At 46.6% G+C, this 27,981-nt stretch overlaps 1 protein-coding gene and 1 long non-coding RNA gene across 2 annotated transcripts in view; one reads left to right on the top strand and one right to left on the bottom strand.

Moving 5' to 3' along the window:
* The window catches only part of DNAAF9 (dynein axonemal assembly factor 9), an 89,548-nt gene extending 76,019 nt beyond the window's left edge, over positions 1–13,529 (bottom strand). Inside the window, exons 1-2 of the mRNA XM_083398243.1 lie at positions 13,153–13,529; positions 4,641–4,720 (exon numbers count right to left, since the gene is read on the bottom strand). Of these exons, the coding sequence (XP_083254369.1) occupies positions 4,641–4,720; positions 13,153–13,250 (178 nt within the window). The 5' untranslated portion in view covers positions 13,251–13,529. The remainder of the gene's footprint in view (positions 1–4,640; positions 4,721–13,152) is intronic.
* Positions 13,530–16,045: 2,516 nt separating this feature from the next.
* Positions 16,046–16,429, top strand: LOC310685089. The gene is made up of 2 exons (XR_014515061.1): positions 16,046–16,172; positions 16,244–16,429. It is a non-coding gene; the product is annotated as an uncharacterized lncRNA (long non-coding RNA).
* The last annotated feature ends 11,552 nt before the right edge of the window (positions 16,430–27,981 follow it).

Below are 27,981 nucleotides of genomic sequence, written 5' to 3'. Positions count from 1 at the left end.
TTCTCCCTGACTCATGGATGGATAATACACAGTGCCCAGAATGTTTAACTACTCAGACGAAACCATGCATCTTTTTTTCTTCCAAGCTGCAACTCATTTAATCCTCCTCTTTCCAACCCATCTGCTAGCCAGTCCTTGGTGAATGTTCACAATGAAACGCAACGCAAGTTCGCACATAAATTTCACAAACTTGAAACACAGAAGAAGACAGCGAAAAACAAGCCTTCTTCTAATGATACGTTTTGGAATGAGGACGGGGAGGGAGAAAGGAAGCAGGAAAGTGTCTCACATCCCAACTCACTCCACCGTCAGCCTTACTCACGACCGTCCAGGAAGCATGACAAGATTGCTTGAAAGTTTTCCAGCGCTGCCTCCACGTTTAGAGACAAATCTCTCAGGCCAGTCACATTATCCAGCCTCCAGTACTCAAGAGAGATTCACTCTTTTTTGTCATACCTCGGGTTACAGCCGCTTCAGGTTGCGTTATTTCAGGTTATGGACTGCCGAAACCCAGAAGTACCAGAACAGGGTTTTGGCAGTCGTGCATGCGCAGAAGTGTCAAAGTGCAACCTGCGCGTGCATAGACGTGGGTTGCGAACGCTGCGGGTTGCAAATGTGCATCCTGCATGGATCACGTTCGCAACCCGAGCATCCACTGTATCTGTCTTTCAACAACGAAGGCTGCTCCAGGTATGCAGACTGTAAGGCTTATAGAATCATAGAATCCTAGAGTTGGAAGAGACCACAAGGGCCATCGAGTCCAACCCCCTGCCAAGCAGGAAACACCATCAGAGCACTCCTGACATATGGTTGTCAAGCCTCTGCTTAAAGACCTCCAAAGAAGGAGACTCCACCACACTCCTTGGCAGCAAATTCCACTGTCGAACAGCTCTTACTGACAGGAAGTTCTTCCTAATGTTGAGGTGGAATCTTCTTTCTTGTAGTTTGGCTTGTCTCACTCAAGTCTGTGGCTTGTTCAGCATTCAAGCATTCTGCCCCCACACTTCATGCACAATGAACTTCATGCCCCACACTAATGCACAAAGCATGGGAAATAAACAAGATGAGCTTGAGCTCTTGGTACAGCAAACTAAATATGACATAATAGGCATCACTGAAACCTGGTGGGATAAGTCCCACGATTGGAATGTAAAAATGGAGGGATACAATCTATTTCAGAGAAACAGACCAGACAAGAAAGGAGGAGGAGTGGCGTTATATGTCAGGGATGTGTATACCTGTGAAGAGATCCAAGATTTAGAACCTCAAAGCCAAAGTGAGAGCATTTGGGTCAAAATTAAGGGAGAGAAGAATAATAGTGACCTCATTGTGGGAGTTTACTATAGATCCCCATGCCAAACGGAGGACATAGATGATGCCTTCCTGGAACAGATGGCCAAGCATGCAAAAGGAAGGGAGATAGTAGTAATGGGGGACTTCAATTACCCAGATATTTGTTGGATGTCAAACTCAGCCAAGAGCATAAGGTCAAACAGATTCCTCACTGGCCTTGCAGACAACTTCATTGTCCAGAAAGTGGGAGAAGCAACAAGAGGAACAGCCATTTTAGATCTGGTCCTAACCAATGTCGATGACCTGGTTAATGGGGTAGAAGTGGAAGGATCATTAGGCGCAAGTGATCATGCTCTTCTGAAGTTTACTATACAACGGAAAGGAGCAGCCAAGCATACTAGGACTCAATTTCTTGACTTTAAGAAAGCCGACTTCATAAAACTTAGGGAAGTGCTGGGTGAGATCCCATGGACAGTAATACTAAAAGGAAAGGGAGTTCATGATGGCTGGGAGTTTGTTAAGAGGGAGATAGTAAAAGCACAACTTCAGGCAATACCAATGAGACGGAAACATGGAAGGTGCCTAAAGAAGCCAGGGTGGCTATCTAAAGAACTTTTAACTGAGTTAAGATTAAAAAAGGATGTGTACAAAAAATGGAAAAGGGGGGAAACCACCAAAGAGGAATTCAAACAAATAGCCAGCACGTGTAGACACAAAGTCAGAAAAGCTAAAGCACAGAATGAACTCAGGCTTGCTAGAGAGGTTAAAAGCAACAAAAAAGGCTTCTATGGGTATGTTCGTAGCAAAAGGAAGAACAAAGAAACAGTGGGGTCACTCAGAGGAGAAGATGGTGAAATGCAAACAGGGGACACAGAAAGGGCTGAACTCCTCAATGCCTTCTTTGCCTCAGTCTTCTCCGATAAAGAAAACAATGCCCGACCTGAAGAATTTGGAGGAAATGATTCAGCAGAGGAAACACAGCCCAGAATAACTAAGGAGATAGTACAAGAATACTTGGCTAGTTTAGATGTATTCAAGTCTCCAGGGCCAGATGAACTGCATCCAAGAGTATTAAAAGAACTGGCAGATGTGATCTCAGAACCACTGGCAATCATCTTTGAGAATTCCTGGAGAACAGGCGAAGTCCCAGCAGACTGGAGGAGGGCAAATGTTGTCCCTATTTTCAAAAAGGGGAAAAGAGAGGACCCAAATAATTACCGCCCAGTCAGTCTGACATCAATACCAGGGAAGATTCTGGAGCAGATCATTAAGCAAACAATCTGTGAGCACCTAGAAAGGAATGCTGTGATCACCAATAGTCAGCATGGATTTCTGAAAAATAAGTCATGTCAGACGAACCTGATCTCATTTTTTGACAGAATTACAAGCCTGGTAGATGAAGGGAACGCAGTGGATGTAGTCTACCTTGATTTCAGCAAGGCATTTGACAAGGTGCCCCATGATATTCTTGTAAAGAAGCTGGTAAAATGCGGTCTTGACTATGCTACCACTCAGTGGATTTGTAACTGGCTGACTGACCGGACCCAAAGGGTGCTCATCAATGGTTCCTCTTCATCCTGGAGAAGAGTGACTAGTGGGGTGCCACAGGGTTCTGTCTTGGGCCCGGTCTTATTCAACATCTTTATCAACGACTTGGATGATGGACTCAAGGGCATCCTGATCAAATTTGCAGATGACACCAAACTGGGAGGGGTGGCTAACACCCCAGAAGACAGGATCACACTTCAAAACGACCTTGACAGATTAGAGAACTGGGCCAAAACAAACAAGATGAATTTTAACAGGGAGAAATGTAAAGTATTGCACTTGGGCAAAAAAAATGAGAGGCACAAATACAAGATGGGTGACACCTGGCTTGAGAGCAGTACATGTGAAAAGGATCTAGGAGTCTTGGTTGACCACAAACTTAACATGAGCCAACAGTGTGACGCGGCAGCTAAAAAAGCCAATGCAATTCTGGGCTGCATCAATAGGAGTATAGCATCTAGATCAAGGGAAGTTATAGTGCCACTATATTCTGCTCTGGTCAGACCTCACCTGGAGTACTGTGTCCAGTTCTGGGCACCACAGTTCAAGAAGGACACTGACAAACTAGAACGTGTACAGAGGAGGGCAACCAAAATGGTCAAAGGCCTGGAAACAATGCCTTATGAGGATCGGCTAAGGGAGCTGGGCATGTTTAGCCTGGAGAAGAGGAGGTTAAGGGGTGATATGATAGCCATGTTCAAATATATAAAAGGATGTCACATAGAGGAGGGAGAAAGGTTGTTTTCTGCTGCTCCAGAGAAGCGGACACGGAGCAATGGATCCAAACTACAAGAAAGAAGATTCCACCTAAACATTAGGAAGAACTTCCTGACAGTAAGAGCTGTTCGACAGTGGAATTTGCTGCCAAGGAGTGTGGTGGAGTCTCCTTCTTTGGAGGTCTTTAAGCAGAGGCTTGACAACCATATGTCAGGAGTGCTCTGATGGTGTTTCCTGCTTGGCAGGGGGTTGGACTCGATGGCCCTTGTGGTCTCTTCCAACTCTATGATTCTATGATTCTATGATTCATCCTCTGACCTGTCTTCCATGTCCCAACACCACTTCCCTGGCTCTGAGTCTTCCTCTTCTGAGGTTTCCCTAGCAGGCATGGCCAAACTTGGCCCTTCAGATGTTTTTGGGGACTACAATTCCCATCATCCCTGACCACTGGTCCTGTTAGCTAGGGATGATGGGAGTTGTAGTCCCAAAACATCTGGAGGGCCAAGTTTGGCCATGCCTGCAGGAGGTTCTCTGGCAGAAGCCGTCCACCATTCTTCACCATCTAGCCAGTCCCTGACACCTGATTTATTTTATCGGGGGCTCTGCTCTCCTTGAAGCAGCAAACACACTTCTTTCCATTTCCGCACACTGGTCTTTTGGGGCAACTGCAAATGGGAAGGGCCAGTTTCAAGCCCAAGGACAAAAGGCCAGGCATGTATCTACCTTACCTTTTCAATTAGAGATGACAAGGATTGAACCCAGAGCCTTCCAACAGCCAGCATGTTCTCCATCACGGAGCTACAGCTCATCCTCAATGTTTGCCTTGTCTCCATGTGCTTCTTAGGAGACCACTAAATCCTAAAAAGCACATGGGTCTTTGGCATGACCTCTTCGTTCCATTCATTTCTAAGGGGCTCCGCGTTCAACTCATCAACACATTTCAGCTGCTAAGGGCAAGCAACATTCCTCAAATGCTTGAGCCCTCTTTGAATATTTCTAGGATCCTGAAACACAACTTCTGGCTTTAGCTTGCACATTTCAATAATGCTGTCGGTGCACTTTAATAAGTAGGGAGAACTTACCCAAAATGCACAGTATTCCATCTGGCTGGGATTTGCTGCTCTGCGTCAGGATGTTCTGAATTTGTCGAAGGCGGCTACAACTGCGAAGAAAAACGGGAGACGGTTAGAGGCGATGCTTAAAAAGGACTTCAACCTGTTGGGAGCCAAGGCTTGCTGAAAGAGATCTGTCATCTGGCAAACCAGAACTGTACCAGGAGATCTGAAACTGTCAGTATTCATACACACTTAGTAGAAGCAGGCCTTTGCTCTTTCTACATCATTTTGCAAAATGCTCTCTCTGTCTCCAGCTATCAGCCCACTCACTTTACCTCTGCATCATCACTTTAAATCATTTCTACCAGTTGGATGAACTTATCTTCCACCTTTTGTGCCTGCTGAAAACAAAAGTATTTTTCACTCAATTCAGGGCACTTGGCAAAGTAGGCGATAGATATCACGTGGGCAGCACGGCTGCCACCAAAACACCATTTTGCCACCAGGAGGTCACTGACACGTTTGTGCACTGGAACTCATGCTGAGCGTCCACTGCAAGGCAGGGTGTGCCTTGTGCTGGCCTGTGAGGTCCTGAGGATTGGCTTTCTCTTTGAGTACTCCCAGAAGGAGTTTCATTCCTAATCTGAATTGCAACACATTCCCTTTGATCATAAATACCAAGTAACCCTGTCAACAGACCAGTGCATGATTTTACTCTCAAGCCACACCAGGGTGGCCAAACAGGCAAGCCTTGACATGCAAAGAGTTGACCTTCGTTCTGAATGGAAACAACTAACAAACATAATGCAAGAGCAGCCCATAAAACTAGCAACAGAGAGTTATGGCTATCATCCACCTCTCACATTCATCGGACAAAGTTCAGAACTGCATGGGGACGTCCAACTGGACTTCCCCCCTTGCAAAGAGGGGGCCCTCCATGTTTGCCCCATTATTGGTTTTTGAAAGACAGTTTGTGATGTGGGAGACCAGAGTTATGGGAAAGTGTCAAAAGTAATTATTACTTCAACCATTTATATATTGCTGAATTGCAACCATCTCTACAGACAACCAAAGTTAGTTGTGAGGTCCCCGGATGACAACCGTTATCTAACATTTGCAAAGCCTGATCGTTTGATCAGCATGTATACAATTTGCTATTATTCCATTATCTACAAGGCGGGAGCAGAATGGAGCCAAATGACTATTCCCTTTGAACCTGGATCTTATATAAAATTTCTTTTAGATCTGTGGGCATGATTCTTGTTGGAACTTTCAACCAAATCCATCTCCTTTCTCCCCAGGTTACTTTGTCAATTCCTTTATAAATGTTCCCTTTAGATTATATGAATTCACAACTATGATATAAATTTGCCTAGTCTACCCTTTGTGCAATTACGAGTATAGTAATTTTCAAAATGAGTTATCTTCTCTTGAGGGTCCATACTGTCTCATTAAACGTATGGATATAACCATGGCCGACATCTATTGTTTTAAAGATCTCAGTAAGTATGTTGGGGAGCATATGCAGTCCATGAACCAAGCATAACCCAAGGAGGAGTGTATTGGGTCAGAAAGGAGTACTTCCCATTCATTTATTTCACCTGAAACAGCAAAATAACACATAGGGGAAAAATAATGCTGTAATTCTGAGCAAACAGCGTTATATACAGGCTTAGAGGAAGGGGTTTTCCTGTGAACTTCCCCAAGGGAAAAGTTCACAGTCAGCCAGCTGGATGAGCTGCTGGCCTGGTTAAGGAGTCACTGAAATGCTTCTTCCTGTTTATGCAGAAACAGCGTCCTGCGCACAAAAGAATTTGCTTGCAAAGTCGACAAGCCAAACAGCACAGTCGCAGCAAGGAGATCAGGCATAGGCGAACTCGGCCCTCCAGATGTTTTGGGACTACAACTCCCATCATCCCTAGCTAACAGGACCAGTGGTCAGGGATGATGGGAATGGTAGTCTCAAAACATCTGGAGGGCCGAGTTTGCCTAGGCCTGCACTAGATCATGGGATTTGAAGGTGCGTGCTCAATGTCTGATGGTGCAGGAGAAGATAAGATTGCACATTATTATTTTAAAAAATGGGGTGGAGAGAAACAATAAGCAGGTGTGTAAGATTACGGATGGTGTGGGGGAAATGAATAGAAAGAAGTTTTTCTCCCTCTCATTTAGTACCGGAAGGTGAGATCATCCCATGAAGCTAAATGCTGGAAGACTCAGGACAAACAGAAGTACTTCACATAGCAAAGTTAGAATTCACCACCACAAGCTGTGGTGGTTCCTTAATCCCCTTTTAAAGCCATATCGGGGGCCAAGTCATGGAGGATAAGGCTATTAGTTTATTGATGGCTTCACGCTTCCTGCAAAATCAGATGCTGCATGGCTGAGAATACCAGTTGCTGGGGTACAATGGGAGAGGGTTATTGCCTTCATGTTCTGCTTGAGGCGTCCCCTAGGGGGTTGTCTGGTCAGCTATTGTGACAACAGGACGCCAGATTAGGAAGGCCTTTGGTCTGATCCAGCATGTCTCTTATGCTCACTTGTTCCATGCTTTAAGTAAATGAGGAAAGTATTGCACAGATCTCTTAGCACTGGAGGTTAGTGGAGAAAAACATTTCACCATCATTTCCTAGTTCTATATTGTAGCTGGAAGCTGTATGCATATGGAAGCCAGAAAACCATTCCGGAAACCCATTCACCTGCCACAGAGGAAGCCGCAAAGTCACTGGGGCCAGTGACTGAATTTATTCTCAGTGATCACATTTACTCACTAGTAATTTTGCAGTTGCACGTCTGTAGTAAAATTAAGCATCCAATTTGTAATGTTCTTCAGTTATATTCCCAAGTAAACTTTAAGGCCTAAGCTGGACAAATCTTCACACAACCTTTCAGAGGAGTAGCTGCAGGCATAGGGTGGTGTGCAAATTTAATAAAATAATAATAATAGCTATGCTTGTCTGTGGTAACAAAACAAGGAAGCTTGGGCCAGCTTAAAGACTAAGGGAGATAGCTAAAGTTAGTCAGACTCAGAGCAGAAACCAATGGACTTAAGCCAGGGGTTGGCAAACTATGCCCTGGGAGTCGGATGCGGCCCACCAGGCTCGTAAATCTGGCCCGCGGACCCTGCCGTCCGCTTAGTCAGTCCCCGCGCTGAGCTAAACCGGCGTGGCAGGGTGTTTCCTTGGAAAGAAGCCGCAGGCGCCTCACCGCATGGGGACTGAGTTCCGCGACGCTGGCACGGCTTTGGATTGGCTGCAGGAACCGAAGCCGCAGACGCCTCTGGGCGGGTGACGACGCTGGCGCAGCTTCGGATTGGCTGCAGGAAGTTCCTGCAGCCAATCCGAAGCCTCGCCGCCTGCACACTGAGGTAAACCCAGCACGGCCATGGACGGACAGGCCGGCGGGCAGGCAGCGGGTCTGGGCTGTGCTATGGGCATCATGACGGGCGTGTTGCGGGGCTTCAGCCGGAGCTTGGTGCACCTGCTGGGCCTACCCTGGTGCCCAGTTCAGCGCTGCTGCTGGTGGAATGCTCGGCAGCTGCGCTGGAGCAGCTAGAGGGCGAGCTACGCGCCGCTTGCCTGGCGCTCCATGTGCGCGGCCTGCCCGCCAACCTGCCCTCGGACGACAGGCCGCAGCATGTGGTGCACATCGCCTGGGAGCTCTGCAGGGATTGGACGATGGAGCGGCTGCTGCTTGTCAACAACCCTGGTGAGCGCGCGTTGCCGAGACGCGCTCCTAAGCATGTGCAGAGTGCGTTCCTTCTCCAGGTCCGGAAGCAGCTGTGGGACCGGTTTGAAGGGTATTTATATTTTTCAAAATATAGTCCGGCCCCCCACAAGGTCTGAGGGACAGTGGACCAGCCCCCTGCTGAAAAAGTTTACTGACCCCTGACTTAAGCTACTTTCAGTACGTCTACTCTGAGTATGACTAACACCAAATACTGCCCTAACAAATTTATTGTGGCTGAAGCTTCTATGGAATAGAGTCCATTTCATCAGATGCACTCATTGTTGTTTTCCCTTGGCAGAGATATATAACAAAAGGGTGGAGAGAGATGTTTTTGGAGATATCAACAGAGCCAGCCGGCAAGAAGCGTGTCTCACTTTCATCTCTTAAGTCTTTGTGAGGATAAAGTCAGCCAAACAGGCTGTGCTACATTTGATACGGATAGCCACAGCGCTATCTAGACTGCCTGGGAAAAATAACACCACACCTATGGGTATACGAGGTCAAGTGAGCTGGCAACAGTTGTGGACTTATTTGCAAGGGTGCTTTAGGTATGCGTACTAGGGGTGCAAAAGAAACCGGAGTGCTTCTTGCCTCCAAAAATCCATTCTGTAGCAAAGGGAAGGGAAGAAGATAGGGCAAGATCTACTACTGGATCACTGGGTGATTTGTAGTAGATCAGGGATTGAACCTGGAACCTTCTGCATACAAAGAAGATCCTCAGGCACTGAGCCATTCCCCGGGGTGATCAGGAAATGATTTAATTTTTTTTTAGTTTTTGCACCCAAATCCAGTTAGTAGATCTTGGGGTGTCTAGTAGACACTGCAAGTCAAAAGTCTCCCTTCCCCTGCTGCAGAAGATATTGCAGTGAAAGACTCCTACAGTAAGGGGCTTCCACATAGCAGCTTCTATCCCTAAGATCAGATGCCCAGCTGGAGGAAAAGCAACCCTAGAAAAGAACAGGGAGAAGTGTGGTGGTGGAACTGCCCAGGTCAATGGTGGGGTTGCAGCCTAGGAGACCAGCAAAGAAGGGAAGCCAAAGAGAGATGAAAAGGGATATGTTTGACAAAGGGAATGAATATCCAAGATGCTCACAGAGTCAATTCAGCTCAGCATTGGAGCGAACCAACATATGGGTCGGGTGGAAGAGGTATGAGTTGACCATGGACTGAGCACGGACCCTTATCTTGCTATAGCTCCCATAAAGTCACTGGGTGGAGAGGTGGTCTGGGAAAAGAGAACACACATTTGAACTTCAGCAGAGATCTGAACATGCTTCTCCCACCTCCAGGCCCAAACTCAATGCTATATCCACCACTCCACTCCCAGCAGCAAAGAGAGCATGCAAAGAATGGGAGGGTATTTATTATAACTGAGCAGGAGTGGTTTACTGAGGCCTGGAAGATCTCATTAAGGAAAGGACGCCAGCCATGTAGACCAGGGTGGGCTTGCTAGAGAGACCCCCGTATGCAGGAAGGAAGGAGACACGCCACTGTAACATTCTCCTGGGCTCCAAATGTCTTCACGGTTACTGTCATTTGAAGAGGGAATTTATAAATTTAAATAAGCTCTCACGCTTTATGGGAGCTGCGCATTCAGCGGTTTAACGGAATTTTATTTAAGGAACATGGAAAATGTTTCCCTTTCCCTTTTGACAGGCAGCCAGGGCTTTTGGTTGTTTGCGTGCCAAACTCTAGCTCCAGCCCGCTCATTTTGAAGTGCTTGAAAGAGACACAAGAAATATCATCTTGTGACATTTCTCCAGTTGTAGCATAGGAAGACAGGCACTGAGAAACACGGCCAGTCTTTGTGCAAACACTGTCATATTTGCTCATTTAGCAACCCAGGAAGTACATTTTCTGCAGTGAGGCAACTGCTTTTCTCTTAGCACCATTTGATTTGCAAAGTACCGTTAAGTTAAACAAGGAATGGGGGATGGAATTGGAATGGAATGCCATTGCGATCTGGGAGGAGAATGTGAACAGATGACATTCTAAGGGGCTGGCAAATGTTGTAGGCTGCTGACTACTTACATCTGTTTCTCCAGAACAAATCCCCAAGGTAGCTCTGAAACAGCAGCTCCGTTCCCAAGGTCATTCGCTCTGCTAAGCTAATAGAGCTTCATTAGAAGCCATTTGCTTGCTTGCTTTTTTTTTTAAAAAAAAAAAAGCTTAAATAATCAGAACTCAGAAGAAGAAGAAAAAAATCAGAAGCCAAGTCTTGCATTCTTTCCAATTACTGAACAGGAATTATTTGGAGACGGGGCTTTTCTCACACGAACAACTGTAAAACACAGGCCTGCAGACGATTCCCCCCCTTAGGCATCTCCCCCCCCCCTACGCACACACTTGTGACTAATTTAATTTGCCACCCCACAAGAAAGAGGAATTTAACCTTCACACAGGCAGCCATGTAAACATATTGCAAAAAGAAAGGCTGCTATTCTCTGTGCCTGTCTGGGAGGGCTTAAGAGGCATGCGCACACACACTTTTAAGAATTTGATCTCATCCTCGCTTTGTGGATTTGCTATGAAAGGAGAGGGGAGGCTGGGAACAAAAGAAAAGATGCTGGGAAATATTTGCGCACGTTCCAAGACTCCAAAGGGGTATCTCACCAAAACGCCTTGGCTTTTATTTTAGTCTATTTTAAAGGATGCATTGCCCTGTCTTTACAGTGGTACAGGACCTCATCCAGCTCTCTACAAGCATATTTAAATGTCATTGTGTTTAATATTCCAGTTCATAATACTGTTGCCCAACATACTCAATGTTCATCCAAATGACAGAGGAGAAGCAGTGGTTCCAAAGAACTCCTGCCTTCATTGTATCCTGTCCTTACAATCTCTCCCCTAAAGCATATCCTCTCTACATCCTTTCCCCCAAAGTAACCACTTCAAACATGCACCCTCCCAAACTGCCCCATCCTAAAGTCCCATCACCACCACAAGCCACCTCCTTATTAGAGCCTCCACCAATCTGATGTGTCCCAAACATTCTGAACCCACCACCACAGCTTTCTCCACCTCCCTCCATTAGCCTATCCTGCATGAAGGATGGGGAAACAATCCAAGAGACTACGTGTTCCCAAGTCTTTTTTTCAGCCCCACACCAACACCAGCCATTTTCCATCACACTCTTTGACTCCCTTGAAGACCTTCTGTCTTGAAACTGTACTGGACCCAAGGCATGCAGTCAAGACTCTTCTCTTCTCAACCCATGATTCTATGATTCTTGCCTGCTAGATTGATAACCTACAACTCGAAAAGGTGCCAGGAGAGCTCAAATGCAAACACAGGGCACTGCTTACTGGCCCAGACACTGCAACACACACACTACTCATCCACAGAGGGGTTGGGCCCTGGGCAAACTCTTAGCTCTCTGAATTCACTTTGTCAGGGGGTGGGGTGCGGGTAGAAGAATAACTAGGAATTTGATCTACTACCCTAGACTTGCCTGGAACCCAAATCAACAGGATCTGCTCCCAAGGGTATGCTCAGGTGAGACTTTAATTTTTTTGAATTATTTGGTCCCTGAAAAAGGGTGCCACAAAACTAATGTGAGCCCTGACGGAGAGGGCCAAATGCAAACTAGTGAGACAGCTCCCCAGTCTTGCATCCACACCCTTCCTGCCCCTGGGTGCCCCCTATGCTTCCTACCCCACACCAATTTCCTGTATTCTGTAAACATCTGCAACAAAGCCCTTACCCTTCCTGGACCCACCACCCACTCCCTACACATCTTGCCCTCTAGCCTCCTTACAACTCTTACTCACCCCCCTGCATATTCTGTGCTGATGTGACCCCATGTTGGCCATACTATCCTCCACCTGGACCCAACAGCCCCTAACCTTCATTGACCCTCTGCATATTTCTGCAGCAAGGCAGACCCTCCAACAGAACCCACCTCAGCTCAAGCCAAAGCTCATGTCCACCCCCCCACCAGGTCCCTCACAGATCTTCCTGTAGCCCTTCCCCACTGCCTGCCCTGCCTCCCTCAAGCAGCACCTACTGCCAGCGCCCCCTAACCCTTCCCAACCTCAGCTCTTGCCTGCACAACAACTCCCCTATTCCCAGCCTCCCAGATACCCCTTGCCCTTATTGACACCCCCTAGATATGCTGCATCCCGATTCTGTAGCAAAGCACCCCTTCCCCAGGTACCCCTCACCCCACACTTGCACCAAAGCAACCCCCCCCCAATATCTGCATCATGGCATTCCCCACCCCTTACACCCCGCAGGACCCTAACCCTTTGACAGTTGCTCAGGAAGATAAGATTTTTTTTTTTTTTTTGCAAGGCCACCTCCTTTGTTGCTTAAGGCCACATGTTCTGGCTTTGTTTCATGGGATTTTTGATTTTGTGCGGGTGGCAACCTGCCCTGGGACCTTATGGTGGTGAAGAAAATATATACATATGCGTGTACAGTATATATGTGTGTGTGTATATGTGCGCATATATATACATATATATTTATACATACATATATACACACACACACACACACACACACACACACATATATATATGCATGTATAAAAGAATGCATGTTCACCCCACCCCCACTTTTGCATAACCTTTTCCTCCACTCCCTCTAGACCCCACCCAGGGCAGCCCCACCCCACCCCACCCCACCCCCTGCTCCCCTCCCCTCCCCCCGCGTCCCCCTGCTCGTCTCCCCCCACCGACCCCTCACTCCCACCCCTTCCCCCCTGTCCCCCACCTCTCTCCTTTCTCCCTCCTCCCCCCTCCTCTCCTTTCTCCAGACACCACCCAGGGCAGCCCCACTGTCACCTCCCCCCCCCACCCCTCCTCACCTGACGCTGGGCTGGGCCCCTCCTCGGGCCTTGGGGCGCCCCCTTCGGGCCGGGGGCGGCAGCAGCAGGGGGTTCCGTGCCGAGGGGAGCAGCGCCATTGTCCTGTCAGCCCAGCAGCACCCGCCGCCTCCGCTTCGCCTTCCCTGCAGCACCGAGCGGCGGAGGGGGGGGGAGGAGCGGGGGACGCACCAACTGCGCCTCAGCTGGAGGGAGAAAGAGGCGAGCCGTTGCCCTTCCGCCCCGCCCACGGCGCCCCCCGCCCGCCGGCTCTTCTCGCTGCGCCCCCCCCCCTCGCTCGCTCGGAATGGTACGTCCCGACAGGGCCAGCTGTTCCATGGGAGGAGGAGGGAGGAGAAGGAGCCGGGGAACGGCCCCGCCCCGCGGCAACCGTTGCCGGGCAACGTGCCGCCTCGCCCCGCCCCCTAGCAACGCGCACTCTCCTTCACGCGGACGCGGAAGAAGGGCCTCCCCTTAGCAACGGCCCTTGTCGTCAGGATGTCGCCTTAGCAACAGGGGCTGCGAGGCTGGCGCTAGGCCTCCCTCAGCGGAAAGGGGGCGCCCTGCCTTGCCTCACTTTCCTTATTGTTATTATTATTATTATTAGCTATTAAATTTGCATACCGCCCTATACCTGCAGGGCGAGCCCCAGATGAGGAGGAAGTTCCGTCAACCACTTGCACATTTCATTCATTGATTTTTTTATTCACTTTTTTATCTTTTCGCCAAAAAGGCTTAACAAAGAAACAAAAGCATGCATACATACATTAAAACCTGGCAGGGTGTGTGTGTGGCGGAATACATTAAAGCATCCTGTCGACTTTGAAGTGGAGGCACTTGAAGAGATATTGTAAAGATATGATTGTTCCACAAATGGAGCCACCACTGAGAAGGCCCTGTTTTCATGTTGCCGCTCTCCTAGCACTGGATTTAATGCAGTCGAGACAGATCCCACGCACGGGGCGCCAAGCCCAGGGGGCATAAATCTGAGAAAACCTATAACTGAGAAGATCCATTTGGAGACGCCAAATGTAGGCCTCGCGTGGGACGCCATATTACAAAAGATTATAAAAGTCTGCCCTTGACCCTGCGGTACTTTTGTGGAGGGGGCACACGAAGAAGGGCCTCAGATCGTGATCATGGGGTCTAGGGTGGTTCATATGGGGAGAGGCAGTCCTTAATGCACTGGTATTCTGACTTACTTCTGAGTAGTTGTACTGTGGACTGTGCAACTATGTACCCATATAAAAGTGTACACCCCTCATGGCACTCCCTTGAATATGTCATATTTTTATTACATCCCTACCATCATTATCTTACATACATACAGAGAGAGAGAGAGAGAGGCTTGATCCACAATAAATTTGTGTTAGTTTGCAGAGTACCATTGGACTCTTTGTGGTTTTAACTCAGGACAAAATGCATCACCCATAATACATCCAGAGGATGACAATCTGAAGTAGGCCATCTTTAGGGTTTCAGGGTTTCTATTTTTAATAATTTCTGCTAAATTGATAACACAGAGTGTGAAAGCATGATATCATCTCTCTTTAGCTATGACTTTGCTAATACAATATTGCTGCTAGCTAACCTGTCGCCAATGCATTAAATAACCTGGCAATAGAGAGCTCTGTGTATAAGATGTAATTCCTAAGAAATTACATTATTGGAGGCATAAGCTCCTGTAAGCATGCATCAGATCCACAGGAGGTTATTAAGATCATCCTGAAGGGGTACAGTTAGGGTTACCCCAGAAAGCCCTAAAAACTGTTTGCGAATTCCCCCCCCCCCCCCCAGCCAGGCCTCGGCGTACGCATTTTAAAAACTGCAATTTCCTCTAAGACAAAAAGCACAAGCTAAGCAGTCCTCTTTGTAACAAAAACGCTGTAACAAACCTAGAGCTGAGAACATAAAACCTTTCGGTTCCCAGATCTAAGCAACCTTGTCCTGGTACATTGATTTGCAACATACTTCCGGGAACAGAACCAGGGAACGAAAAAAGCAACATTCTATGTAAGAATCTGTGAAGGGGGACAGGGAAAAAGGGGTTTGAAAAAAAGGATAAAACCTGCTTGTAAAATGTTTTCGGTGCGGCCTGTCTTTTGTGAACTGAATCACACAGGTGCCTCTGCCCCTCCGGATGGCAGAATAAAATGCTCTTTCTCTGGATTAACCCCTTGGTGTCGTTTGGCTCCTTTTGTCTCTGCTCGGGTGCAACAATTATTCCTACCCATGGATTAAAAAGGCTACATATTTCTGGTGCATTGGCCGGGAATAAGCACGTTCCCCGAGATTGAGGGACAAAGAGGTCCAGGGCGTCACTGCAAGGCGAGCAGCTCAGGATCCTGGGTCAACAGTTCCAGCGCGCATCCTGCCAACTTCGTGGGAGGGACTGGCCACCCGTTCCTGAGTGGACACGCGACAAGTGACGGAGAGAAAGAGCAACGGCCGTGCAGAAAGAAGGTACCTCGAGGAACAAGGTAAGCTCCACAGGGATAGGTGGGAGCAATAAGAGAGTCTGATCAACTCCGCCAGCAGGGTAGAAGAAGTGCCACTGGTTTTGGTATTGCCCATAAAAGCAGCAAAAAGGGTGCTGCAGGGCGCCGGTCGAAGTCTAAGCGCTGCCGGTTATGGTTCTTTTTGTGCCCAGAAGAAGCAGTAGAGTGCTCTTGGGCCCCGGTCGAAGTCTAAGCGCTGCCGGTTATGGTTGGTTTTGTGCCCAGAAGAAGCAGTAGAGTGCTCTTGGGCCCCGGTCGAAGTCTAAGCGCTGCCGGTTATGGTTCTTTTTGTGTCCAAAAGAAGCAGTAGAGTGCTCTTGGGCCCCGGTCGAAGTCTAAACGCTGCCGGTTGTGGTTATTTTTGTGTCCAGAAGAAGCAGTAGAGTGCTCCTGGGCGCCGGTCGAAGTCTAAGCGCTGCCGGTTATGGTTGGTTTTGTGCCCAGAAGAAGCAGTAGAGTGCTCTTGGGCCCCGGTCGAAGTCTAAGCGCTGCCGGTTATGGTTCTTTTTGTGCCCAGAAGAAGCAGTAGAGTGCTCTTGGGCCCCGGTCGAAGTCTAAGCGCTGCCGGTTATGGTTCTTTTTGTGTCCAAAAGAAGCAGTAGAGTGCTCTTGGGCCCCGGTCGAAGTCTAAACGCTGCCGGTTGTGGTTATTTTTTGGGGGGAAAAGGGATTGGGGGAGGTGTATGGGTTTTTCTGAATGTGCGTGTGGGGACACTCCAGTGAATGTTTTGAGTGTGTGAGACGTTGAAAGCAACGTCCGGCCTGTGACTGAGTGAGAGAAATTAACGTTAGGAGGGCTGAGTGTCCCAGTGTCCCCAGGATCCCAGAGTCATGGGAAATAAAAGCAGTAAAACAATTCTTGAGACACCACTACAGAGCTTTCTGGAAAACTGGAAAAGTGCCACGAAAGCAGAAGAGTGGGGATGTAAACTCAAAAAAAGCAGTCTCCAACATTTATGTGAAGTTGACTGGCCTTCGTATTTACCAGAATGGCCTCCTGGAGGATCCTTTGATCCAAACTTGGTCAACATTTTATGGAGTAACATTTTCAAGGCCCACACAGATCAGATTCCCTATATTTCTATCTGGAAAGCCAATGTGGATCAAAATCCCTCATGGCTTCGGAAAAATAGAATTGTGACTGCCCAAGTCAAACTGTGTTCAGTACAATTACAAGTTAAAAAGCCACCAGTTTTGCCAGTCCTGGAAGAGGAATAATTAGCCCCCTCCACCATATGCAGCAACTGCACCAGGGCTAAACGAGGTTCCCCTTACCCAACCCCCTTTTGATGCAAGCAAGGATGGTGAAGAGGAAGGTGATGATGGTGATGATGATGACTTCAGAAAAACTCTAGATAAAGAGATAAGATGGACTAGGAAGCAGTCTGACAGAGTGTTCCAGTATGTAGAACCGTTTAAAACAGTGAGCTGGATGTGGCTTCTTGGTTCTAGAAGCAGCACAATGCAAGGATGTGAATTGGCAGACAGAAAGAAACAGAGCAGAAGGCTTTGAGAGCCGCATGGGACAGAACTGTTAAAAAATAGACAATTAAACCCAAGGGATTGAAAGCCCTAGGATTACAATACTGACCATTGAGGTCCGCAAGGTAAATGCCTGTGCCAGGGAACAGCTCAAGGCAGCAAACAATACTGATGTTGCAATTGGGGTAGCTAAAACTCCACGTTGATGGCCCACCCACTGACTGTACGACCCCCTGGAGTCATCCGATGTCCAGGACCAAGCACTTTTAAATCAGAATCCTTCTTTCAAAGAGGACCCGGCCAAAATAATTAGGGGTTTGTCTTCAAGCAGCCAGAAAGCCAAAAATGCAAGAGGGTGTCCACGGGAGGGAAAGAAGATGCCTAGGAAAGAAACCAGTGCACCATCTGCAGGCAAGAGGGTCATTGGGAAATGGAATGCCCATAGGCCCCACGCCCGACACACCCCACCCCCACAGGCTGGGAACAATAAGATTTCTCAAAAATGATTTCTTCTCATCTCTATTCTTGCTAAAAGACTGTTGCAGCTAGAAGCAAGTAACAGAACATCAGCTTTTTTTTTTTTTTTTTTTTTTCCTTGTGCCAGGCGCTTGGAGGTAGCTTCAGAGCGTTATCTCTTGGCTGCTATCCCAAGAGGAAAATGCTGCATTCTCACCAACCAGCTACCCTGAACCCCACACTGTCTGGATTTATGGTTCAGCCACAAAAAAACCCAGAAGGCCAAGGGTTACCCCCCCCCCTTGCCCCAAGCACTAACCTGAGGAAAGTGACTTTCTTAAAAGCAAGTGAATGCTTTCTGTGAACTTTGTCAAGTTTTACTTTTTAAGGTGCAATTTTATTCTGAAAAACAAGCTGCAGCATAACATAGGAATTTTGAAACTTTGATACTTTGCCAGAAGCAAGGGAACACATTGGACACTAGCAAACTTGGCAGATGAAAACTGAAAATTTGCAACATGGCTTACAGGCCACGAGAGCTCTGAAATTTAGAGCACATGAATGAGACTTTTTAAAAAAAAAAAAATCTCAGCTGGCAAAACTAAACCCAAGGAACAGAACTGTTAACCCCTTGCGAAGTTTCCTGCCAAGCATACCTTTTTGAATTAATGTTTGCTAGGCCTATACCTTAGGTGCAAATGCTATCTGTCAATGTACAGTCGTTCTGCCGTGTGTTTCTTTTTCTCTTCTCTTGACAGGTAAACCAGCCAGAGGCTGTCCTGTTTCTCTACAGCTGTTAAAGTCACCAGCATCTGTGACACCTGGTCTGCACTGGCCCCTTCGACTCACCCCAGACGCCCAGACATCGCTCCAGCCTTGTTGGAAGGGATCCAAGACGTCCAACGCCCACAAGACGCCCCGACGCCCCCAGACTACAGCCCTGCTCACGTCACTCTGGAAGCTGACGTTTTGCACGGCTCAAGAATCCAGCATGGATTGAAAGAGGACATTTTCACATTTTCTTTCCTTTCCTTTTGCATGACTGAACTTTATTGAAGGTACCTGGGCCTGCTTTGCTTTACGCTACCCCTGCAGAGGAGGGTGTCTAGTGAGTCTTTTCTTTCAGCGTAATTACACCCCAGCCCACTCTCTAGCACTTACCTAAGCCCCTCCACATGCATACAATGGCTCAAATACGACTGTGGGTCCCCGTGCTGGTATTTCTGCTGCCTTTGACCTTTGATATGCCAATACCACTCACAGTGACCAGACAACTGCTGCAATCATGGGGGGGCCCACCACACATATAATAAGTGGATTCAGGTTGCTGAGATGGTTGCGTTCTCTGCAAATCGGACCAATTGTGCCGTTTGCACTCTGGCCCCTGTAGATGCTCTGGGAGGAATGCCACTCCTCCCTGTGCCTTGGAATGAATCCTTGGTTACAACTCCACTTGTTGCCTTCCAGCCTCTGGGCAACCATTCTTCTTTATGGAATCATTCCGTCCCTTTCCAGGTTCACAGGATCACTGGCTGCCTTTGTGTCAACAAATCAAATGACGCCAATGACGCTCAGACCTATGTGGGCACTTCCCACTGTGATCGTACCTTCCCAGCCCCAACTGACATGCCTGAGTCCAAGACAGGAACTTTTTCTGGTTCCAAATTGACTGCATGCCTGGCCCGCTTGCTAACAGGCACCATATCTGCCCATGGTCAGGACGTTTACTGGGTGTGTGGCAGAAAGGCCTATCATGCCCTCCCAAGAGGATGGTATGGGGTCTGTTTTCCAGCCTACTTAATACCCCCCATGTGGATTCCTGACCAAATACCCTCTGCACCCCCTAGAAGGAGGCGTTCGGCTGACCTGGCAACACTTGCAGGTGGCAGCTCCCAGGATTGGGGCCAAAATCAGTGGCCTCCGGAAAGGATACTGGCCCATTATGCGCCAGCCTCCTGGAATCGGGGAGAGAAAATCACTGGGGCAAGGGGGCCAATCTATAACTTGAACCGCATAATCAGACTCCAGGCAGTGGTAGAGATTGTTGCTAACACGACAGCCACGGCCCTTAGGCTAATTGCCACGCAATTGGATGAGACACGCAATGCGTTTCTCTCAGTCCGATTAGCGTTGGACTTTCTCCTGGCGCAACATGGCGGCTTTTGTGCAGCGTTAAATCTCACAGGTGGGGCCTGTTGCTTTAACATCTCTGATCATGGTGAGGCCATTCGCAATTTGGCAGCAGGACTTGAAACAGTGGCCCATATTCCTACCCAAACCTGGGAGGGATGGGACATGTCATGGCTTGACTGGTTGCCAAAACTAGGATGGGTAAAAGGCCTGTTTTTGCTGCTGCTTGGCCCACTTTTCATTTTGCTAATTTTTTGCTTTTCTGTACCTTGCTTGCTGCAATGCTTGCATACAATGACACGCAATATGATTTCTCGCATGCTTCGCCCCCAGATTATAGCTCTGACCCGAGAATATCAGCCTGTGCCTTCCTGGGACGAGCCTTTTTGAAAAAAAGGCTGTCCAAAATTAAGAGGTATGGAATGAAGGGGTACAGTTAGGGTTACCCCAGAAAGCCCTAAAAACTGTTTGCGAATTCCCCCCCCCCCCCAGCCAGGCCTCGGCGTACGCATTTTAAAAACTGCAATTTCCTCTAAGACAAAAAGCACAAGCTAAGCAGTCCTCTTTGTAACAAAAACGCTGTAACAAACCTAGAGCTGAGAACATAAAACCTTTCGGTTCCCAGATCTAAGCAACCTTGTCCTGGTACATTGATTTGCAACATACTTCCGGGAACAGAACCAGGGAACGAAAAAAGCAACATTCTATGTAAGAATCTGTGAAGGGGGACAGGGAAAAAGGGGTTTGAAAAAAAGGATAAAACCTGCTTGTAAAATGTTTTCGGTGCGGCCTGTCTTTTGTGAACTGAATCACACAGGTGCCTCTGCCCCTCCGGATGGCAGAATAAAATGCTCTTTCTCTGGATTAACCCCTTGGTGTCGTTTGGCTCCTTTTGTCTCTGCTCGGGTGCAACAATTATTCCTACCCATGGATTAAAAAGGCTACAATCCTAATCTGAACCATTGCAGAGTTAAATTTAGAACGTCCTGTTATCATGGGCTGGATCTAAGCACCCATCACCACCAGGTTAGAATTTTCTTTACAGTTCCTTTCAGTTTATGCAAGTGTTATTCTAGCAATAAGCAGTGTGTGTTGGCTGACCTGCACAGGAGAGTGTTATGTTTTATTAAGAAGGCAGTTCTACACACACACACACAAAACACACACACAAAAAGGTTTATTTATTCTAATTCCAAAAGAAATTTACTTTGGAGGACATTCCATCAAGTCAGGGAAGAATAAATGCTGCTGCAATGTGCAAGATTTGCCATACCATGACACTTCCATGTCCCTTGATGCTGACTAAGCTGGCGAGGTTGGCTGAGCCATTACCTTTACCAAAGACCCCGCTTCGTAACCTCGGGCCCAGCATCTGACCTACTAACCGCAGAAAGACCCGTGCCTCCTTTTCTGTCCGATTATTCAACGGAGCTGAATCTGTGAGCTTGCAGATCTGGTCATTATACCAGCCGAGGGACAAAGGCGTTTTGCCCTGGCATCACCCCAGCAATCGCAGAGCGAGTGTTCGGTTCACAAAGAGGCCTCTGTGTCACCCAGTAAATGTCTTCAGGCTGAAAATCCTGCCCAAATCTACTCAGCAGCGTCCTAATGAATTCAAGGGGGCTTACTCCTAGGTAAGTGGCGATCTCAACAGCTTTCATTGGTGCATCAACTACAGTACGTCCTTTCCCAGATGAGGATAGCTTGGCTACTGTGAGTTATCTATGAGTAACCTTAATTTTAGACCACTGTATTGTGTCCTAAGTGAGGCATCCCTTACAGCTGGTCCAGACACGACAGAAGAACACTGGGTTATAAGCAGGGCATACCCTCCAACATTTCTCCAGTGAAAATAGGGATGTCCTATTCCATCATCATCATCATCATATCTTTATTGTCATTGCTCCCTTCGGGGACAACGAAATTACTTGACTGCTCCATAAAAACACTAATTAAACAATATAGTAAAATACAGCAAGGGAGATTAGATGACTTTCAAAGTCCGGGCTTCCCATTCAGGGCCGAGATCGCTCTGGAGAAGAAGCTGTTCTTAAGACGGCTCGTTCTTGTCTTCATCGTCCTGTATCTCCGTCCCGACGGCAAGAGCTCGAAGAGACAGTGACCAGGATGCAATGAATCTTTTACTATGTCCAGTGCCTTCCTATGGCACCTTGTGGCATAAATGTGTTCTAAGGTGGAGAGTGGGCAGCCAACAATGCTCTCTGCTGCCTTCACAACCCTGCACAACCCCATCCTGTCCTGGGTAGTACAGCTTCCGTACCACACACATAAGCCATAAGTGAGCACGCTCTCAATGGCACAGTGATCATCATCATCACTTCATGATTTATACCGCACCCATCTGACATGGATGCCCCAGCCACTCTGGGCAGCTTCCAACACATATAAAAACATAATAAAACATTTAACATTTTTTAAAAAAAAAACATTCCCTATACAGGGCTGTTTCCAGATGTATTCTGAAGGTTGTATAGTTACTTATCTCCTTGCTTTGTGGGTCATATAACTCCATACCCTCCAACATTTCTCCGATGAAAATAGGGACGTCCTAAGGAAAAGTGGGACATTCTAAAATAATAATAAATAATAAATAATATTTTTTTATTTATACCCCGCCCTTCCCGGTTCAAAAACCAGGCTCGGGGCAGCTAACAACAAAATTTAAAACACTTTAAAACACTTAATTATAAAAGCAGCATAAAATACAGTAGAAAAACTTGAATAACAATAAAATTCGAAAATCAAAAATCAATTAGATAAACCCTAGGGCTAGCTGGCTGAACTGGTCCTACTTGGGCCAGCGAGGAGGTCAGGGGAGAATTAGCTGTGGGGTCTCAGAGTGGGTAATCTCCATAAAAGGGGAGGGAGAGGGAAGGGAGGGGAAATAAAAATCTAGGATCGATTCAGAAACTGGAATGGCTTCTGTAAATCTGGGACTGTCCCTAGAAAGTAGAGTCACTTGGAGGGTCTGGCAGTACCCCATAACAGGAAAAAGGCTTCTGGTTAGTTTTGCTGTGTCCAGCTGATATTAACCATACCCTCCAGGTGTCCAATTTTCCAGGGGCAGTCCTGTAATTATGAAAGCTATCCCAGCTTCTGATTTGATCCCAGAATGCCCCTATTTTCCTTGCCGTTACAGCAACACCAGCGAGAGAGCGTCCCATTGCCTCTCCGTGGCTGCGGCTGCAAACCTCTTCCTTTGGCCAGCTCAAAGTGGTTGCTGGACAGCGGATGAGGAGAAGAGGAGGCTGTAGCAGGCAAACACATACATAAATATATAAACCACATGTCTGAAGCAGCACAGGAAAACAGCCCGGAAACCATTTCGACTCCCAAACTGACCAAATGATTTCTCTGCAAGGTCAAGGAAAATGGAAAAGCCTCCCCATTGTCTTTTCCTTCACAGATCCTGTCTTAATGGTATGTCTGTGTACGAATAGGGTGAGCCTGTGACCTGGCTCAGGAACTAAGTACAGTATGTATCATTACAAAACACTGGCCAGGCTCCCCAGGGTGTCCAATTAAGTAAGCATTACCAGGTAACCTGCCAGACAGGAGGTAAACAACGCACCCCTTCTGTGATGTAGGTATGATGTTTCTGGGGGTGGCCTTGGACTCTAGTGCGGGCAATTTAAAATGTCTATATAAGGGCGAACACACCTTTGTTTGGGGTCCTCTTCCTTTCCTGCGTGTGAGGGGAGCACTCTGTTGCAACAGTTCAATAAAGATTAGGCTTACGAGCTACTTTGCTTCTCAATATTCTCTGGTTGGCCTCTGTTATTTTCTCCGACCGATGGAGAACCTGCAAAAGACTCTCCAAGGGCTCTTGTGTTCCCCATAAGGGAATAAGGGCAGATTTTCGCCTATTACACCAGTAAAAATATTGGGAGGGGGGAACCCTAGAATCGCAGAATTTTGAGCAAGTATTCCATTAAGAGCTGTTTTTTTCCCAAAGAGAAGGGGAGCAAGACAAGAAAGGAGCTAGATGCTGATTACCGGTTCTTCCCGCTGCTTCCTGACCTAGTTCTTCTCCGAAATGCAGCCGCAGAATCTAGGTTAAGTACACATCCTTGGGGAACGGCTGACCTCAAGCAGCGAAGGCTGCAAAGGACCTTGAGCACTTGGGAGCTGAGCAATTTGGTTTTCCCCCACTGGAAAAAAAAAACAAAACAAAAAGGAAATTGATTCTTTGCTTTGTTTAGTACAAATCTCAGTTGTGCCTGCAAATAAAACGGCGGGGACAAACATGGCTGTTGTTGACACAGTGCATTGTAATCTAAATTCATCTACGCCAACCTTATTTGGAGACTTCCCAGAAGATGGTATCTTTTAGGTGTGTATGCTTACAGCCCTGAAATATTTTATCGTGTCAGCCACAGGGCCTGTAAAAACACTGGCACTCCGAACTGCTGCTTAATTAGAACTGCTTTTTTTAAAAACCCAACATATAAGGTTGCCAACTGATAGCAAAAATCTCAGCCTGGACTGCTCTTGTGCTATTAAGCAGCCGCTTGATGTGTATGAGTGTAGGAGCAGATGCTGAGATTTTTTCTTCTTCAAGAAATTGGAGCTGTCCTCTCATCCACCGATCCCTTAGTCAACACTGGAACAATAAGGCTCAGGAGAACGGGTCTGTGTTAAGTTGTGGGTGAACATATCAGACGACACAGCGATTCTTCAAACAGCTCTTGTTTATTCGCAGGCCAGAACAGAACTAAACTGAAGGTTCAGCCAACCTGCTTATATAGAGCTCCACTACAAAGCAACAGTAACAACTTTCTGTAACTATCCAATCACTGAACGTCACTTTCAATTCCTTATTTGCATATGCGGACCTGAGTGAAAACTATCTACAGTATCCCCTGCTGGCCCAGGGTGAGAACTTCAGTACATAACAGTCTGATTCCCCCTTCCTGATTAAAATTGCCCCCAAACTTGCCCCTGAAGACCTTTGAGAAGTAAATGTTTTAGCTCTACGAATGAAATGAAATTGGGATTAGTAGCTGCTTTTACTCTCCAGTTTTGTTTTGTTTTATTCTGCTGTTGATGCCCTGTTATGTTTTTATTTGTCATTATATTGTTTTACTTCTATTGTTTAAATCAACTGTTATGTTGGCAGGTGGGTGGGAAGATAGACAGGACAGAGGAGACTTTGAGGAGATATGCCAGCCAATTTCAGAAAATTGTAAAATGCTGCACTTGGAGGGGACCCAGCGAGGGCATCCAAACCCACAAATCTCTTCTCCCAATCCTATAATAACAAGCTTACCCTCCGCCAAAGACCTTAACCTGTAGTTTGTATGTACCAATAAAATGTTAGCCATGAGCAGAGGTCAGAAAACTAGGGCTGTCCTTTGTATATACAGAGCACTGTGAAATAAAAAAAATAAGGTCTAATATAAATAATAAATGTTCATAAATGTACTAAGCAAACACGTACATAAATATATAAACCACATGTCTGAAACCCCACAGAAAAAGTCCTGAAATCATTTTGTCCCTCCCAAATTGACCTCAAATATTTCTCTGCAAAGTCGAAGGAAATGGAAAAGCCTCCCCATTGTCTTTTCATTCACAAATCCTGTCTTAAGGGTATGTCTATGTATGAATAGGGTGAGCCTGTGACCTGGCTCAGTAACTAAGTATTTGCCATTACAAAAGACTGGCCAGTTTCCCCAGGGTGTCCAATCAAGTAAGCATTAACAGGTAACCTGGAGGTAAACAATGCACTCAAATTTCTGTTGTAGACCGCCCTTTCTGTGATGTAGGTATGATGTATCTGGGGGTGGTCTTGGACTCCAGGGCGGGCAATTTAAAATGTCTATATAAGGGCGGGCACACCTTTGTTTGGGGTCCTCCTCCTTCTGTGTGTGAGGGGAGCACTCTGTTGCAACAGTTCAATAAAGATCAGGCTTACTAGCTGCTTTGCTTCTCAATATTCTCTGATTGGCCTCTGTTATTTTCTGCGACCGATGGAGAACCTGCAAAGGACTCTATAAGGGCTCTTGCGTCCCCCCATAAGGGAATAAGGGCAGATTTTCGTTTATTACAACTGGAATCTACGTGGCTGGACTAACAAACGCACACCGCTCTTGTCCGTATGTGTTTGGACATATATCAAAGAGGAAGCAATTGCAGCCAATTTTCATCATTAGTCCCCAAAAAATAAAAATAAAAAAATCCCGGGGAGAAAAATGACTCAACCTCAGTGGGGAAGAAAGAAAGCAAAGAAAGAAATGTTCTTGTCTTGCCAAGTCTCACCCGAGAACTGATCGCTTGTTTATTCCTGAGATTGGGGCGAGAGCTGGACACTCTCAGAGCTCCAGGCAGCAGCTGCTTTAGCCATCTGAATGTTTTCTGCAAACAGCTTTTGCAGTGATTCCTGGAAGCCCTGAGCTGAGTGGGAGGGGAGTGTATCTGCGTCTGTTGCCATCTGGAAGGGAGAGGACGAAAAGACAGTGTTGCATAGTGGTTAGAGCGCTGCGCCAGGAGCTGGGAGAGCAGGGTTCAAATTCCGCCACAGCTCACCGAGTCACTAGGGGCCGATCGATCTTGCACAGAAACTTGCCTCATTATTTGACATCGTTCTGACACACACCAGGGATTAAGCCCCATTGTTTTGGGGAAATATATATATATATTTATATATAATATTTTATTAAGACTTTTACATAAGAAGAAAAAGAAAAATACAAAAACAAAAACAAAAAACAAATAAAAACAACTCCATTTTCATAATGTTTCTTACATTTACTTGTTTCCCAGACTTCCCCACACCTCCCCTCTCTGTATTCCAATTCAAATATTTAATCAGCAAATCTCTTCCCTCTGTCTTATCTTTGTCTTTATCTTAGTGTATTATACCTCTAATTCTTCATCTTTTTAACCTTCGAATTTTCCATACTCCTTCACCACATTATTACTAATAACCCTTTAACCTCCATCCAACGTCATTCTAACATTCATTAATTTTATAGTATTTCTGTAAGTAGTCTTTAAATTTCTTCCAATCTTCCTCCACCGTCTCTTCTCCCTGGTTGTTTTGGGGAAATATAAGGCTTGCTTCAAGCATGGCAATATTTCTCCATGCAGGAAGATTTTGGAAAATGCCGTGCAAGACCACACCTAGTGATCCACCTAACTGGAAATCCCTCTGATCTGCCGATTGCCTTGGCAGCCATGGCCAATGAAATGTACCTCTGGCAAATGCACATCTTGAAAATATTAAAAAATAAGATCTCCACGGTGAGCTCTTTTGCAATGAACTTTGCATGGGGTTGTAGCTCATTTGAGAGAGAGAATGAAATCTCCCAGACTCCCAGTTTAAGGAACTGTTTGTTTCAGCGCTCACTCTCACACAAGTTATATTTAAATACCAGCCCTTTATCCCGTCTCCATTTTTAAGCAGCTAATTTTGTCTTTGTTATCAATGACAAGATAATTCCTTCAGCTGGGCTATTCAGCGAATCCCAGATAACAGTGGCTTCTTTTTTCTAATCAGGCTACCATCAGACATTTGGAGACAATCCTTCCTAGGAAGACTCCCAGATGGGATGAATGCTATTTGTTCCAAGGTGGAGGATGGTCCTTGTTATTTAAATAACGCATTCAGCATGCATTGTTTTGCAAGAGACAACACTTTAAAAAAAAATTTTTTAATAAATGGGCCCAGAAATCTCTGTTTTCCTGTGCAAAGCAGAGCAGTTAGAAATAGAAGAGCAGACAAAAGGATATCTTATCTTCCAGCAGAGGTTCAGCCAGGAAATGAGCAAAGATAACGTATTAAATATAGCTGTGTTGTTCAGCAGAAATAAGAAATATTGTGCCCAGGGGGAGAAAAAAATATATCATTTGTCACTCGCAGGGGATCCGCTGGGGGAATTCATGGGAAAGGTCTAGGACGGAGGAGAATTATAAACAGGCCTTTTCAGACCAGCTGGACAAGGCAGGAAATGTGGAAAATGATACATAGATCTTGGAAACATGGAAGGATCAGATGTAAAAGAAAGGGGATTGCAAATACTTAGTTATTTGTGAATTCTGATAACCGGTGTGATTCAGGCAGAGCTATGGGCGAAAACACTTATATCTCTCTGAATTTTGCAGCCCCAAGGCTCTACGGCGATAGGTGATAATATGCAGTTGTTAGAGTGGGAGTCCAGGGTTCAAATCCCCTCTGGTGACCATGAAGCTCAATGGGCGTCCTTGGGCCTGGCACGGGTGGCGCTGTTGTCTAAACCACTGA

The sequence above is a fragment of the Podarcis tiliguerta genome, assembly GCF_965153285.1.
Source record: "Podarcis tiliguerta genome assembly, chromosome: 9".
Taxonomy (NCBI): domain Eukaryota; kingdom Metazoa; phylum Chordata; class Lepidosauria; order Squamata; family Lacertidae; genus Podarcis; species Podarcis tiliguerta.
This window is presented reverse-complemented; position numbering and strand designations above follow the sequence as displayed.